We start from the raw sequence: 18,236 nt of genomic DNA, 5'->3' as shown, positions 1-18,236 counted from the left end.
GGGGGAGCAGCAGGCAGAGGGAGAGACAGAAGCAGACTCCCCACTGAGCAAGGAGCTGATGTGGGGCTCAATCCCAGGACCCTGGGATCATGACCAGAGCTGAAGGCAGACGCCCAACTGACTGAGCCACCCAGACATCCCATGAATAGACTCCTTTTTTAAAAGCCATTTTCTCCCCTTTTAGATAGATTTAAAAACAAACTGAACAAATAGCATTAAAAACATATGATACATTACCTGGAAAGTTCGATCACATCCACCCATATGCACTTTATTAACAAAAATATTGGGCACGGTTCTCTGATTAGTGATCTCTGACAGCACTTCTTGGACATTGGCCCCATCATCTGAAGAATAAAAACTTAAATATATAAGAATATTGCAAGGGTTCCAAACTTTTGGGAGTTGAACAGAAGTGTTACAACACCAGACGCTCACATGCACATACCCATAAAACATATTTACATATTACATAACTTCATGAAATGATGACTCAAGAAGGGGAAACACCTGTTTTCAAAGGAAACCTTAAAGAATAAAGACAAACCTGCGAATTCATTTAAAACCCTTCTAAATTAGATTTGGGTCTATCATTCAATGGTCTTGCCAAGACAAATAAATAAAAATCCTCTTTAAAGAGCAGCATCAGGATAAAACCTACTTCCACTGTCATAAGTCAGAAGACGCTTCCTATAGTTACATTTGAAAAATCTTTATGATCCACAGTCCAAAATGTCTCCTCTGCCCATAAATATAAAACAAGGCCATGACTGCTTATGACTGCCCTAGGAGGGATACGCCGCAGAAAAGTCTCAAAGATTCAAGAACATTTCACTTGTTAAGGGGACATGGCTAAAAAGAGTTGGCGAAGTCTGGTGAAGGCAGAGATCGAGCTCTTTCCTGTTCACCACCCTGTTTCCCCCCCTTGCAGATCACAAGCGTGGGTAAACCATTTGGTTACTATTAGATGGATGGGTGCGTGGATGACAAGAATTAAAAATATAAAGCTGAAAAATTAATGTGTTCCCCTCATGCATAATACAATCAGGAAATACGGGTAGTTTCTTTTCATCCATGACAGCTCAATCTATTTTGCCGGAAAGTTGGCAGATGCGTATGAGGCGCCTGCAGTTCCCCGACCGTAGCAGGTTATACACCCTCTTCCTGCTCCCTTCCCTCAATATGAAAAGCATGTAAGTTAAAAAAAAACTACACCAAATTATTTGTCAGAAAGAGTTCTATTTTCTGCATGGTTGAATGTAGACAAAAACAGCTCACCTAACCCAAAGAGACAAGAGAAAATTGAATTGAACAAAGCAAATGGGAAGTAGTCAATCTTGTTGACGTTTATTACAAACAAAAGTATATACTGCCCATTCTACTTACCGACTTGATCAAGTTCCAAGATATTACATTCAATTCCCAAAGAAGAAAACAGTTCTTTAACCTGGAACAAAAATTTACCTGAGTTTTACTCTCACAAAGATTCAAGAGAGTTATGAAATATGGGCATAAACGTGTCCAAAGCAAATGTCCAGTTCTCTAAGTTGCAGCCAAAGTAGTATTCTAAAACCCACTCCTTACCATCACTTAACAACCTTCCGGGCCCTCAGCCCTCAAGATAAAGCCCAAATGTTCCATTTCCAAGATGGAGACACTGGGAGCTTGGCAGACCTGCTCCCCGGTGAAACACCCACAACTGGTGAAAATTCATTTAAAAAAACACCATTCAAAGTCTCTGGGAAGTGTCTAAAGGGCACACAACAAATAAAACATTTAGTCAAAAAGATGTGGTAGACGTCAGTAGGAACAGGCAGAGTCTGCTCCTGTCCCTCCCTCCCCTGCCCTGGGTCAGTTTGACAGAAGCCCCACTTCAAGTGAGTGCGGACAAGGAAAGGAGGCTCCCTACTCCCTGAAATCGCTGTCACCAGAAGGGGCAGGCCACCTGCATTTCTTAGTCTCCCCATAGCTCTGAGTGGCAAAGGCTACATTCCTGGAGAGCATGGCTAACCGCACAGGGGCTCCTTTCCTCCTTCCTCCACACAGCCCCCACTCATAGAGCAAAGGCTCTACCCCAGGCTTAAACTATTGTAGAGCAAGGCTGCAGGCTGGGAGAGGTAAGCCAAGAGTCCCCACCCAGAGCCCTGCTCATAAAGTAGGGTTGTCACTCTGAGAGATTCAGGTCACTGTCCTACCCCTAGATCTGAAGCAAGGTCTCAGAGATTTTGCCCAGGGGAAGTGGTAAACCATAAGATCAGAGAGCTCCAAAGCTCTATCCAAAAGAAATGACTTTATTTGAAATAGACCGTGTGGAAGGGCAAATCTAAAGGCAACGGAGATTTTGGTGGTAAGCAACAAAGAGAAGGCTGGTAGCTTCATTAGAGTAACAGGCTAAGCTGCAAGTCAGCAAGTTGACCAGAGAAAACTGGGACAGAGATCGTTAAGAATAGTCCCTCCAGGGTGAGAATAAGCCACAAATATGCCTCAAAAACTACCTCCTGAAAAAGGGCCCAGATTTAACTGGACAAGAGCGTGGAACAATTTACACACCCAGGACATTGTCAGAAACAATAGAGCAACTCATCTGCAATTAAGGGGGCCTAACATCTAGGTATGATACCAACAGAGACAGAAAACATAACACAAAATAGGTGATGGGGATTAAGGAGGACACTTGTTGGGATGAGCACCGGGTGATGTATGGAACTGCTGAATCACTATACTGTACACCTGAAACTAAGAAACACTGTATGTTAATTGGAGTTAAAATGAAAATTTAACTAAAAAAAGAAAAGAAAAAGAAAAACATCACACAGTCAACTAGAGCCCTGCTAAAATCTGTCATTCCAGGGTGACTGTACACAGATCCAAGAGGGCACACTCTGAGAAGTGACACCAGAGGCTCTGTCTGTCGGTGGAGATAAACTTCCCTACGATAATCCTGCCAACTTACTATAGAGAAATAAACAAGCAAAGAAAACAAGCCACAAAGAGGAAAGAGTCAATACCTGGAGTTGCTACACTATCCCACCTGAAATGTCCAGGTTCCAACCCAAAAAAACTACAAGGCATTCAAAGAAACAGGAAAGTGGATCCATAGACAGGAAGAAAAGCAGGCAAGAGAAACAGCCTCTGAAAAGGCCCAGATGTCATAGGGAATACACAAAGGAGCCATGACAAATATGTTCAAAGAACTAAATAAAGTTATGCTTAAGGAGATGAAGAAAGGTAATAGAAATTATTTTTGAAAATCAAATGGGAAGTACAGAGTTGGAAAGCACAATAAAATGACAAGGTCACTCGAGTGCTTCGACAGTACATTTAACCTGGCAGAAGAAAGCACTAGGACACTTGAGGTTAGATCAATGGAGATCGTGCAACCTGACGCCACAGAGAAAGAAGACTGAGGAAAATGGATAGTCTCAGAGAAACAGGAGACACTACTAAGCACACCAACATACAGTGTGGATATGAGAAAAAAGGAAAGAGAATGAAGGAGAAGAAATTTCTTTGAAGAAATGTCCAAAATGTCCCAAAGTTGATAATATCCAAGAAGCTCAACAATCCGTGGATAATCTTAGGAGGATTCCTTGTACTTGATAAATCACTGTTTTCTTGCAGCTTTCAACATTCTCTCCTTGTCTTGTTTCGCAGCAGCGTGATTACAATTTGTCTTGGTGTGGGTCTCTTTGGGCTTGTCCTTCTTGGGAGTGCTTTGAGCTTCTTGTGTTTGTATATTCACATCTTTCTTCAAGTTTGGGGAGTCTTGGGCCATGATTTCTTCAAACAAGCTTTATGATCCTTTCTCCCTGAACTCCCATAATGTATATATTGTTCTACTCTATTTTGTCCCTCAAATCTGCTATTCTGTGTTCATTTTTCTTCATCCTTTTTTCTCTTTGTGCCTCAAACTCAGTAATTTCAAATTCCCTGTCTTCAAATTCACTGATTTTCCCCTGCTGGTTGGAGTTTTCCACTCAAACGTGCTAGTGAATTTTGTAATTCAGTTATTGTATTTTTCAGTTTAGAGTTCCTGTGTGGTTATTTTTTTGTTGATAATCTTATTTTGTTTCTATATCATTTTCCTGATTTCTGTTAACTCTTTGTATTTTCCTCTTTGAGTGTATTTTGAAGTCTTTGTCTAGTAAATCTGAAGGCTGTATTTGCTCAGGATGTCTTTGGAGATCTATTTTTTCTTTTGAATGGACCATGTTATTTTGTTACTTTGTATGCATATGATCTTTTGTTGAAAATTCAGCATATAAAACAACTGCCTCTCCTAGTCTTCGCAGACTGGCTTCATGCTGGGGGAGAACTTCACTAATCAGTGCAGCATGAGGGCTTAAGGTCTTCTGAGGACTTTTCCAGGCATTTGTCTTTCCTTGTATTGCTTTTCACATATGGGCTCAGTTTTCCTGTATAGAAGGCTGTTTTAAAGTGTGTTAAATTCCATAAGAATCTCTCCCCTGCTTCTTCTTGGGATCTTAGCGGTTCTGTTGTATTCTTCTGCAATTTCTTATCCCCAGGCATCTGCAGATTTGAAGTCCACTTTCAGTTTTCACGAGCCACGCCCACTGCTTCTCATAGCTTCCTTCAGCCTAAGATCCTAGACACTTCTGACTGTCTGTATAGTCTATGTTAGACATCATAGAGACAAATCTCTTAGGTAGCCCTGAGTTAAGAACATTGCAAATTTGGTCTCTCCGCTCTCTTCATTTTGTTGAAGGAAACTGGGGCCCAGACTTCTGCTCACCTCTTACTGTCCCTCGGAGCATCAAGGAGTGGGTGAGGGAAAGGCCATTAAGAATGTCACAGAATTTTCTACCATTTTAAATGTGGCATTTTCTTCATTGGGCATACGCTTCATTGTTGTAGATCTTTGACTAGTTTCCAGAGCGCCTATTAAGTTATCTAAAATCTTGCAGTCCAGAGGCAGAGGGATAAAATATTTAAAGTGTTAAAAGAAAAAACTATTGGGACACCTGGGTGGCTCAGTGAGTTATGTGTCTGCCTTCAGCTGAGGTCATGATCCTGGGATCGAGCCCCACATCTGCTTCTCCCTCTGTCTCTGCCACTACCCCTGTCTGTGCGCTCTCTCTCTCAAATAAAAAAAATCTTTAAAGAAAATAAAAGAAAAAAACTACCAACCAAAAATTCTATATCTAGCAAAAAAAAAACCCACAAACAAACCCAAAACAAACAAAAAAACAGTCCTTCAAATATGAGGCAGAAATTAAGACTTTCCCAGACAAACAAAAGTTGAGGGAGTATTAATACTAGACCCGCCCTACAAGAAATGCTATTGGGAGTTCTTCAAGTTGAAATGAAAAAAATGCTATACAGGAATCAAGCCATCTGAAAATGCAAAGTTCTTCAGTAAAAGTAAATATCGGGAAAAACATATAAAGAAGTATTATTATAATTTTAGTTTATAATCACATTTTCTTACTCTTTTATAGACTTTTTAAAAATAGCATAAAAATAACTACAAATCTATGATAATGGGTACACAATATATAAAGATGTAATCTGTGAGACTGATAATGTAAAAAGAGGCAGAACTATGAAGAAGCACAGTTTTTGTGTGTGATGGAAGTTAAATGGTTATCAGTTTGAAACAAATAACACCTTTAGAATGTTATATGTAATTCCCACAGTAACTACAGAAATATCTAGTAAGTACACACAAACGGACAAGGGAAGGATCACTAAAAAAAAATAAACACAAAAGAAGACTGTAAGAAAGAAAATGGTGGACAAAAAACTATGATATCCACAGAACAAATAAAATGCCGAAAGTCCTTCCCTTGGGTGCCTGGGTGGCTCAGTCAGTTGAGCATCTGCCTTTGGTTCAGGTCATGATCCCAGAGTCCTGGGATCGAGTCCCACGGTGGGCTCCTTGCTCAGCAGGGAGTCTGCTTCTCTCTCTGCCCCCAACCTGACTCATGCACTCACATGCCCTCTCTCTCACACAAAAATAAAATCTTCAAAAAAAAAGTCCTCCCCTAACAATAATTACTTGAAATATAAATGGAATAAATTCTACAATCAAAGGACATAGACTGGCAGAATGGATAAAAGGCCAGGATCATGCTGTCTAGAAGAAACTCATTTTAGAGCTAAGGACACACATCAATTAAAAGTGAAAGGATGGAAAAAAATATTCCATGTATATAGTAAAGAAAAGAGAGAAGGCATGGCTCCTCTGAGATAAGGCAAATAAACTTTAAATCAAAACTGTTACAAGAGACTAAAAAGGATAATATATAACAATAAAAGAGTTAATATACCAAGATGATATAATAATTACAAAAACAGAACCACCAAATATCAAAGCTTCAAATATATGATGCAAACACTAAACAAATTGAAGATAGAAATGGACAGAATTACAATTACAATAAGAAACTTCAATATTTCACTTTCAAAACCGAGTAGAGACCAACCAGACAAAAGATAAGGAACCAGAGGACTGAAAGAACACTGCAGACCAAATGGACTTCATAGACATATTACAAAACACTCTAACCAACGTAAGCAGAAAAGACATCTCAAGTACACATGGAACATTCTCCATGATAGACTATACACTAGGCCACAAAACAAGTCTTAATTAAAAAAATGAAATCATACAAAGTATCTTTTTTGATCATAGAATGAAACTAAAAATCAATAGCAGAAAGAAGAGTAGGAAATCCACAAATATGTGGAACTTAACACACTCAAACAATTGGTCAATGAAGAAGTCACAAGGGAAATTAGAGAATATCCTGACAAAGGAAAATAAAACATACCAAACAAAACATACCAAAATTCGTGGAATGCAGTGAAAGTAGCAATTCAAGGAAAATCGATGGCTATAAATGCTTATATTAAAAAAGAGAACAGATCTTAAATCAATAACCTAACTTCACACCTTAAGGAACTAGAAAGAGCACATAACTAAACTCAAAGCTGGCAAGGGGAGGAAATGACATAAACATTAGAGCAGGGGTAAACAAATAGAGAATAGAAAACGAGAGAAAATCAACAAAACTGAGTTACTTCTTTGAGAAGGTCTACAAAAATTGACATAACTTTAGTTATACTAAAAAAAAAACAGAGAAGACACAAATAACTAACATCAGAATTGAAAGAGGGACCATTACTACTGTTTTTACAGAAAGAAAAGGGATTATAAGAGTATTATGAACAACTGTATGCTAACAAATTAGATCATCTAGATGAAATTTATAACTTCCTAGAAACACACAACCTACTAAGACTGAATCATGAATAAATGAATAGTAAATGTGAATAGACCTGTAACTAGCAAGGAAACTGAATCTGTAATCAAAAGCCTCCCAACAAAGAAAAGCCCAGAACTAGATAGCTTCACTGGTGAATTCTACCAAACATATGAAGAAGAATAAACACCAATCCTCCTCAAACTCTTTCAAAAAATCAAAAAGGGTACACTTCTAAACCCACCCTGTAAGGCCACCATTATCCTAATACCAAAGCCAGACAAAGATACTACAAGAAAACTACAGACCAACAACAGACCCTGGTGAATAGTGACACAAAAATCCTCAACAAAATGCTAGCAATACAAATTCAACAGTATATTGAAAAGATTATACAACATGACCAAGTGGGATTTATTCCCAGAATGTAAGGATGGTTCAACATATAAATACAAATCAATGTAATACACCACATCAGCAGAACAAAGGGAAAAACTACACGATCATCTCAATGAACGCAGATAAAGCACTTACGAAAATTCAGCGCTTCTTCATGACAAAAACACTCAAAAAACTAAGAATAAAAGAAAACTACCCCAACATACCAAAGACCATATATGAAAAGCCCACAGATAATACCATACTTGATGGTGAAAGACTGAAAGCATTTCCTCTAAGACCAGGAACAAAACAAGGATGCCTGCTTTCACCAATTCTACTCAACATAGTACTGGAAATCCGAGTCAGAGAAATAAGGCAAGAAAAAGAAATAAAAGGCATCAAAATTATAAAAGAAATATAACTTTCTCTGTTCACTATTTCTGATATATATAAAGCCCTAATGATTGTATTAAAAAAAAACTTAAACAAATTCAGCAAAGTTGTAGGATACAAAATCAACACAAAAAGTCAGTTGCTTTTCTATATATTAGCAATGAACAATCTAAAAGAGAAATTAAGAAAAAATTCCACTTACAATAGCATAAAGAAGCCTACTTAGGAATAAACTTAGGAAGGAGGCAAAGACTTGTACACTGAAAACTACATGTTACTGAAAGAATTAAAGACACCAATAAATGGAAAGAAACCCCACGTTCATGGACTAGAAGACTTCATATTGGTAATATCTACATATTAAGTGCAAAGTGATCTACAGATTAAGTGCAGTCTCTATCGAAAACAAATTTTGCAAAAATGCATACAGATATTAGCCATTAACAAATGGCCAATGAGGACACAAAAAGATAGTCAACATCACTAGCCATCAGGGAAATGCAAATCAAAACCATAATGAGATACCACTTCATGCCCATTAAGATAACTACTATCAAAACAAAACAAAACAAAAAACAAAATAACAAGTGTTGGCAAGGATTTGGAGAAATTGGAAACTCTGTGCACTGTTGGTGGAAAAATAAAATAGCATGACCGCTATGGAAAACAGTATGGTGGTTCCTAAAAAAATAAAAAATAGAACTACCTTATATGTGATCCAGCAATTCCCACCTCCGGGTATATACCCAAAAGAATTCAAAGGAGGGACTCAGACACATATTTGTACACCCATGTTCACAGCAGCAACATTCACATTGGCCAAAAGGTGGAAGGGACCCAAGTATCCATCAATGGATGAACTGACAAACAGCATGTGGTAAATACATACACACGATGGATATTAATCAGAAAAATTCTGACACAGGCAACAACACGGTTGAACTCTGAGGACACTGTACTCAGTGAAATAAGCCAGTCACAAATGATTCCACTTGTATGAGGTAACGAGATTAGTCAAATTCATAAAGACAGAAAGCAGAATGGTGGCTTCCAGGGCTTGATGGGAGGGGAAATGAGGAACTCGGTTCGGGAAGATGAAAGATAGACGGCAGGAATGGTTGCCCAACAACAGTTAAAATAGTCAAGTTTATGTATATGTATATTTTGCTTCCCCCAAAAAAGCTAATAATAGATGTATAAAATTTTAACACACAAACATGAATTAGGGCTGGGGAAACATGGCTTAAAGTTAACATGGGGAAGGGGTTTAAAATATCAGGGCATTCTCTCCACTGTAGTTTGGGCCATTATCTTGTATCTGACTTGAACAGTAGCCTCCCGACTAGTCTAGCAGGTTCCACACTTAGTCTAATCTTCACACCACTGCCAGCTTTCAAATCACAGAACTTTCACTCCTCTTCTCAAAAGTCTGAGACGGCTCTGCCTACATCATTAAGTCCACACTTACCAGTGAGCGTTTTGAGGTCTCATCAGTATCACCTCGAAAGTAAATTTCCAGCCATTTTCCAGTTTACTCTCCTGATTTCTATCATATCCCCTCCGTCCAGCCACACTATTTTCATTTCATCATTTCCTAGTTTTGCTTATACTAATTCCTTAGCTAGATGTTCTTTCTCACCTACAGATATCCAATGTATCCCTTGAGGAACGCTTAAATAGTTTCCCTGAAAATTTTCTGATCCCCATAGAAACAACTGTCTTTGTCTCTCATTCCCACAGCCCTTGTTTCTCTACAGGCACTGCCTGCAGGACAGGACAGCCAGTTGATTACTGTTTGCTGGACTATGAGTTCTTAGGAAGAAAGACCAGTTTATTCATTTTCATGTCCCCAAATACTCGGCCCCCATAACACTTGCTGAATGATGTTAGTGGCCCAATCAAGGAACAAACCTCTCTATAGGACTCTGTGCAGGTAAGGACAGATATGAAACATGGTGTCCAATTTGCGGTGACACATTTCAAAGGTTCACAGTCAAGCTATTAAACAATGAAATTAGTGAAGTGTCACGTGTACAGATAAATGATATGAGTACCTAAAGAAAGTGGGCTGCTTAGCCAGACAAGAAGAACACTCAGGGAAAATACTAAAAGATCTGCCATCCAAGTAGAAGCAGGTTCTTAATTCTATGCACTGGAGCAACATTCAGCTCCAAAACTGAGTACACGTTTCAGGGAGACAAATTTTGCCTCAATTTTTAAAAAAAATTCTTCTAATCGGAGCTGTCCAATTACGTAATGGGACTGAAACTACTGGCCACGTTATTGGAAATGTTGACAAACACAGGGTGGAGGATCATTTGTCCTAAGATTTTCTGCATCAGCGAAGGTTTAACTAGAACGACCTAAGACCATTTATTAATTCAACACACATTAAATGCCTGACACTGTTCTAGATCCCAGTGATACAGCACTAGACAGGCACAGTTCTGACCTCTTGGCCCTTTTACAAGCTCCAAAGAACAACTTAAAAACAAACAAACAAAAAGACAGAAGGTAGTGCTTAGAAACAGACCAATGCATATACAAGAACCAGGTGGATGATGAGTGAGCATTCAAAGTAGCACAGGAAGGATGGGTTCTCCAATAACTGAAGCAGGGATAACTGATAAGTCATAAAGAAAAAAACAACTGGATCCCCACTCAGCATCAAGTACAGGTGGAATAAAGAAGATGAGTGTGAAAAATACGCTCTAAACTTTCAGGACCTAAAACAGGAGAGTATCTTTAAGACCTCAGAATAGAAACAGATTTCTTAAATGTGACATAAGAAGCACCAACTATTAAAGGGAAAAAAAAGTGACAAATTCAGCCTCATTAAACTCGGCAAATTTCAGGTAGCTAAAAGATCCCATAATCAGAGTGAAAAGAAAAGCCAAATCTGGGACATTTCCAACATATACAACCAAAGGATTAGTATCCAAAATATACAAAGAACACCTACAAATCAGCACAAAAATAAAAACATTATAGAGAAATAAGCAAAAGATGTGAACATTTCATAAAAGAGGAAAGCCAAATGACCCATAAACACAAGAGAAGATGTTCAACTTCCTCAGGGAAATGCAAAATTAAAGCCACAGTAAACTACCATTTCATAACTGCCAGAATGGTAATAATTAAATGTATCACCTATTCGCAAGCAAGTAGGGCAGCGGGAACTGTTATACACTGCCAGTGGGAGAGTAAATTGGTATAATCACTTGGAAAAACATCTTTGCATCACTTAGGTAAGGTAGAAATCATGCATCCTCTATGGTCCTGCAATTCAGCTTCAAGATATCTACTCTAAGGTAAGTGTTACACGCATGCACTGGAAGATACGTGCAAGAAAAGGCACAGCTGCATTGTCTTCAAATGCAAATACTAGGCACTGCACAATCAATAAACTACGGCATGATTCATCGTAGGGATTACAGATACGAAAATTAACAAACCACAGCTACAGATACTAACATGCATGAATCTCTAAAACATAACTGTTGAGAAAAAAACTGCAAAATAATACGTATGTATGATAAAGCACCAAAACAAGCCAAAAGGGACAAAATATCATTTAAGGATATACACGTATTTGGCAAAACTGTAAAGAAAAGCAAGGAATTCTGGATAGTGGTTAACCCTGGGGGGAGGGAGGAGTATGTAATGTGAATATTAGTAAAGGGAAAGCTCACTAAATATAGTTAGAGATTTAGCAGGGATAGCTCTACCTGGAGAGTACGGATAGTGCCCTACCACTGTCATCAACTGCAGACCCAACAAGGCAGAGAAGGACCTTGCTCAGATACTACTTTACTACCCCAGCAGAAAGAACAGCTTTCTTCTCCCCAGGGAACAGGCCAGCCAATGAGAGACTGTCACAACACAGCCGGTGAAAAGTCATCATGCCTGAAACTCCCAGTTTACTCTAATGGACTTTTTGTTTATAAAGCCCTCCCAACACCACCTACCACCCTTCCTCTATAAAAGAGCATCCCTCTCCTCTGTTCAGCAGACTTGCCTATGGTTTTGCCTATGGTTTCACGGTAGCTTGCTTATCCTGGATTGTAATTCTCTGCTATTCCTGAATAAGTCCATTTTTGCTGGTGAGAGAACTGACAGTTTTACTTTTTAAGGTTAGCAGTAACCAGAGAGAGACATCCAAGGTTTCCAAAATACTAGTGTTTTATTATTCTTTAAGATGTATATGCATGATATACATGTTTTCTCAAACAATATACAAGGCAATGTAAACTTGAAAATAAATCTGAAAAACATAGCCTATAATTTGACAAACCTAACCCAACAGTTTATGTTTTTGCATATTTCATTTACTGTTATTTCAACTTTTTGTAATGTACAGTTTGAAACACTGAAAGTCCCTATCAGACAGATGGGTTTATCTTCCAAAGGTTCCCTTCTAAATGAGTTATTTTTTCCACTAAGAATAAATGTACCCCTAAAAATAATGCTGTATTCCCAGCTAGCCCCCCACCAAAGTTAAGGTAGTGTGCAAGACAGCTGAAACTACCCATCACCCGGTACCATCCTCTCACCCTTCATTATGTTCTTTTTACAGGATGTAGAAACCAGGGCTCCGTGGGGTTCTGTAACCTGGTCAAGGTCATGCGCTTAGGAAGTGGGATCTGAATCCAGCTCTAGTCCCCTCCCAAGTCGTGGCCTCTCCTCACATCACCCTTTTATTAGGCAAAAACTTTTTGGAAATCCCTTTTATCTCTCCAAAAAACTCTTGATAAAGAAGCCAACTTCAGGCTAACAGCCAGAAGGGGGAGGGAGAACCAGGGGTTAACCCCCCAGGCCGAGGCCCCAGAACAATTATGCTAGGCCTAGGAGGTGGGCAGCGTGGCCGCCTCTCCAGCGGTGCCAACGGGGCCAAGCCACGGGGCCGGGTCCTCGTTGTGTGTCACCATCACCCCTGGTCCCGGGTCCCGGGTCCCGGGTCCCGAGTCCCGGCCGCCGAGCACTCGCGCGGCCTCCCGGTTCGCGTCCGAGGGCTGAACGGGCGGCACTCGGGCCCCAGGGGCGCGCGGGCAGGGATAAGACCCCGGACTCCGGAAGACCTCGCCTCCCCCAGGCTCCCACTGCCCCCGCAACCTGCGGGCCCCGACCCCCGCCCCGCCCGACCCCGCCCCGCCTACCCGCGTGCTGTGCGGGCAGTAACTCTTGCTGAAGATCATGACTCGGTTACCCTCGATGAGGCCCAGGAGGCGGCGCCTCAGTTCGTCGCGGGCCTCGGAGGACGAGCGGCCCGTCCCGGGAGACGACAGGCGGGGTCGGCGCCCTGGCGGCGAAGACATAGGCACGCCGCGGACGCTGCCCAGGCGGCGGTTGGGGACCGCGCCCACCTTCACCGGCCCCGGCGATGTCTGCGCCCGCGGCGGCGGTGGTGGCGGTGGCTGCGCCAGGGCGGCGGTGTCGCTCCCGGCCTGGCCGGGCCAGTTCACGGACCGAGGGGCGGGCGGCAGCGCCGGGAGTGGGCCTGGGAAGGGGAACCCCGAACACCACCCAGGCCGGGCACCTGCCGCCAACTCGGCCGGACCGCCGCTCGCGCCGCCCCGCCCCCGGCGCCGCCCCGCCCCCGGCGCCGCCACGCCCCCGGCACCGCCACGCCCCCGGCACCGCCACGCCCCCGGCACCGCCACGCCCTGCGCATGCGAACTAGGACGTTCCTGGCCACCAGAGGTTGAGGGGAGTTGTCGTCCCTTCCCAAAGAGTTGGATGTTTGGATGTCGAGCAGCATCCTTATTATCCGTTTTGCGTGCGAATCCTCGGATCGTCCAGTCTCCGTGATGAGGCTTTGGATTGCCCCCTGCGGAGTACTTCCATGCCTTGTAAGCCCCCTGAAACCATCTTAAAAATAGACATACCTCAGTGAAGATAGATGTCTCAATCTTATGAAAAGAGTGAATAAATAAAGTCGTCTTTAGGAAAGATGGCTATTTTTTTTTTTACTTTAAGTTTCTATTTTAACTCCAGTTAGTCAACGTACAGTGTTACATTAGTTTCAGGTGTACAATATTCAATACTTCCATACATCCCCGGCGCTCATCACCTTTGTTACCATCCCCCCACCCACCTCCCCTCTGGTAGTAATCAGTTTGTTGTCTGTAGTTAGAGTCTGTTTCTTCGTTTGTCTTTTTTTCCCCTTGTTCATTTGTTTTGTTTCTTAAATTCCACATACGAGTGAAATCATGATATTTGTGTTTCTCTGGCTTATTTCTCTTAGCATTATATTCTCTAGCTCAATCCATGTTGTTGCAAAGTGTGTGTGTGTGTGTGTGTGTGTAACACATCTTCTTTATGGATTCATCAATTGATGGACACTTGGGCTGCTTCCATATCTTGGCTATTGTAAATAATGCTGCTATAAACATAGGGGTGCATGTATCCCTTTGAATTCACGTTTTCATATTCTTTGGACAAATACCCAGTAGTGTGATTGCTGGATCATAGGGTAGTTCTATTTTTAACTTTTGAGGAACCTCCATGTCGGTTCCCATCCCCACCCACAGTGCGCGAGGGTTGCTTTTCCTCCACATCCTTGGCAACACCTGTTGTTTTCTCTGTTGATTTTAGCCATTCTGACAGGTGTGAGGTGATAGCTCATTGTGGTTCTGATCTGCATTTCCCTGATGATAAGTGATGGTGAGCATCTTTTCATGTGTCTGTTGGCCAAGATGGTTATTTTTTTTAAGTTTATATCCCACAACTAAATAAAAACACTACATTTCCTATTGCAACACAGGTTTTTTAAAAGATTTATTTATTTAGAGAGAGCATTTATTTATTTAGAGGGCAAAGGGAGAGGGAGAGAGAGAATCTCAGGCAGACTCCACACTGAGCACAGAGCCCAACATGGGGTTCCATCTCACGACCCTGAGACCATGACCTCAGCCAAAATCAAGAGTTGACGCTCAACTAATTGAGCCACCCAGGCGCCCCACAAACAGTTTTAAAGTGAGTTTCCTAGTTTGGTACCCCACAGTCCCTACTACACAGAATTCTGGAGGCACCCTATATCAGAACAGGAATCCTGTATTTATCATTTGGGTGGGTGGAAGATCTCAGGGCTGAACTTGGTCACCATGGCCTACAGCCCTTTCCACTGCAATGAATGAATGAAACCCCAATAACTAGAAAGGCTCAACTGCAAGCCCAGCAGGCTGGCCTGGTCCCTGTCAGCTGTCATCTCCTGACTCTGTCTCTGGTTCCGTCTGTGCTTCGGCCACACTGGCTTTCTCCCTCTGCCTTAGATATGTCAAACCCATTCCTGTGTTAGGGTCTTTGCATTTTCTGCTTCCTCAGCCTAGGATGTTCTCCCCTCTCAGCAAATCTAGCTTCTTCATGTCAACAGAGTCTTGACTTAGATGGTACCTTCATACAGAACATTTTGCTGTCCATCAAAAGTGAAGTAGCCCTCTGTCTCCATCACACCGTACACATCCTAGTTCTTTCATGACACATTTATTGCTGTTTGTGATTACCTTCTGTAGTTACAACCAGTAAACCATACTGTTTGTTGCCTGTGCCCTCTTGCCTGTCAGCACCACCAGAATGTAAGCTCCATGCGGGAAGGACCTCAGCACTCTAGCTCATGGCTCTATCCCCAGAGTCCATCGCCATGCTTTGCTCATATTAGGCACATATGAATGAATGAGTGAATCAAGCATGTCACAAATTGTCAGCATATATTACCATAATTTGCATCCCCGCTGTCCCCCCCAGGCTGGGACTCAAATCTTTTTCCTTCCTACCCTACTCATCCAGAGAACCCCAAATTAGGGAGGTGGGGCATAGACCATGCCATTCAGGGACTGTCACTCCTCCTGCCCAGCAGCTGGGTAGCTATTTTATGCCTTACCCCACAAGCATGTACTGAACTTTCAGGGCTGTGTTCTGGGTTTAGGGAATAAGGAAGTGGATGACAGTGTCTGTCTTCATATTAGAAGCTTTCAGGGAGAGATGTCGAAAGGAAGGGGCACGAATGGGGAAGTCGCTGTAAAGAGGAATATACGTAAGCTAACTATGGTGAACTGAAGAGTAGTTTTCTCAGACAATGAGTTGGAAAAGGATGCAAACGGGGAGACAGCCCAGCTGACCCACAGAAGCAGGGCACAGCCCAGGTAATGTGGGGAAATCCTGGAAGATTCACAAATGGGCAGAGCTGAGGTGAACATTATTGCTGATGAAGTAATCAGGGACCGGATGGCGGAGACCCTGTTGACTTACTGTTTAAAGACTCTCCGGGAAGAAAAGGAAAACAAAGATAATGATTTCAGGCGGGAAACAGCTGGTTGCCCTGTCAGCCTGAGTAAAGATTAAAGTGTGGAGCCTGTCAAGTAATAAAGGGAAGCCTCACTATAGTGGAGTCAAGAGGCCAGTAGGGGGAGCTCTCACGCCCTACCCCTGCTAGTCCAGGCTGCAGACCCAACGGGAAGAGAGGTACTACGCAAGTCCAAACTGCTTTAGCCACCACTTCACTATCCCAGCAGAAGGAAGAAAGGTTTTACTCCTGCCCCAGCAACAGCCCAGCCAATGAGAGGCTGCCACAGCTCAGCCAATGACAAGCCACTAGCTTCAGCCCTCTAACCTGCCCCAGCAACAGCCCAGCCAATGAGAGGCTGCCACAGCTCAGCCAATGACAAGCCACTAGCTTCAGCCCTCTCCTTTTGTCCTAGGGACTTGCCAATGGTTTTCCCTTAGCAAGGTTATCCCAAATTGCAATTCTCTGCTATTCCCGAATAAGACCGTTTTTGCTGATAAAATACTGGCACTTTTATTTTTAAGGTTAACGAGAAAATGAGGAGCAAAGAAAACACCAAGAGGAATGTCTCTTTCTTCTTCATATTTAATGTAAATTATTTGTGCCTTCTTTCTTTACCTCTTAGTCAATTTTGCCATAATGTTGTCTATTTTACTTAATTTTTTCAAAGAAAGCTTTAAATTTTATAAATTAAATTCACTTTTTGTGTCTTAATTCATTAATTTCTGCTTTTACCTTTGTTTTATGGTTCATTTTTTCATTTTTTCCTATTCCTTAACTTGTACATTTAATTTATTTCTCCCTTGTTTCTTTTTTTAAAAAAAAATTAATTTAGCTAAAATAATACACACTCTCCCCCCTAAAAAACTCAAGCAACACATAAAAGTAGAAAGGATAAAATAAAAATATAGGATAATAATCATACCAAAGTATCGTAAAAAAATTATTTGTAATGTACCATGACCATCATTCCAGATACCTCTTTAAACACTTAAACAAATAGAAGTATAGAGAGATATATAATTTTTTTTTAAAAGATTTTATTTATTTTTGTGACAGAGAGACAGCCAGCGAGAGAGGGAACACAGCAGGGGAGTGGGAGAGGAAGAAGCAGGCTCCCAGCAGAGGAGCCCGATGTGGGACTCGATCCCGGAACGCCGGGATCACGCCCTGAGCCGAAGGCAGACGCTTAACGACTGCGCTACCCAGGCGCCCCGAGAGATATATAATTTTTTAATGTACAGTCATGCTAATTTTAAAGTAAAATATTAACAAGAATTTAAGAAAGAAAGCTAAAGTGAGACTGTAGGAATTACTTTTTCAGATTTTTCCAGACTTCTTTTTTTCAGAGATGGTATTAGTTTCTCAAAGATTTCTTTAAAGAAGAATGATCATGAATGATGAGATGGAGGTTGTTAATTTTTAACAAGTTCCTACTTTCAACTGTATGTTTTTACTTGCTGATGAGAAAAATGAAGAAGTGAGAGCACTTACATTCTCTTCTACCTCTCTGCCTTCTTGCCCATGAGTTTTATGAATGATACTATTGTTATGTTCTCAGGCTTTATGACATTTCTATTCTGTGTGGTAGCTCTACCTCTCACAACTCAATCTTTTAAATTTAAGTGAATTTGATGTCAAGTACTGATCTTCTTGCCTTGTCTTCTGTATTCCTGAATTTTAGAATTTTAATCGCTTCTTCATTGTTAGGTTTGAATTATCCAAAGTAATTCTTTTTTTTTTCCGAAAAGGGTCACGGTTGTTGTCTTCCCTGAATTTTTACATGCTTGAGAATGTCTGTCTGTTCCCTACATCCATGAACAATTCAGCTAGCTCTAAAAATCTTGGATCATACTTTCCTACCCTCTAAACTTTGTAGATTTTCTTTCCTATCTTCTGGAATGGAGTATGGATGTAGAAAATTCTGAGAACAGAAGTTTCTTTCTTGTATAAGG

At 41.3% G+C, this 18,236-nt stretch overlaps 1 protein-coding gene across 1 annotated transcript in view; it reads right to left on the bottom strand.

Annotated features, from left to right (window-relative positions):
- The window catches only part of TXNRD3 (thioredoxin reductase 3), a 58,082-nt gene extending 44,498 nt beyond the window's left edge, over positions 1–13,584 (bottom strand). The window contains exons 1-3 of the mRNA XM_026501505.4: positions 13,157–13,584; positions 1,387–1,447; positions 238–347 (exon numbers count right to left, since the gene is read on the bottom strand). Coding sequence (XP_026357290.1) covers positions 238–347; positions 1,387–1,447; positions 13,157–13,315 — 330 coding nt within the window. The 5' untranslated portion in view covers positions 13,316–13,584. The remainder of the gene's footprint in view (positions 1–237; positions 348–1,386; positions 1,448–13,156) is intronic.
- Between the last annotated feature and the right edge of the window lie 4,652 nt (positions 13,585–18,236).

The sequence above is a fragment of the Ursus arctos genome, unplaced genomic scaffold, assembly GCF_023065955.2.
Source record: "Ursus arctos isolate Adak ecotype North America unplaced genomic scaffold, UrsArc2.0 scaffold_14, whole genome shotgun sequence".
Taxonomy (NCBI): Eukaryota; Metazoa; Chordata; class Mammalia; order Carnivora; family Ursidae; genus Ursus; species Ursus arctos.
The sequence above is the reverse complement of the archived record's forward strand: the minus strand, read 5'-3'. Positions and strand labels throughout refer to the sequence as shown.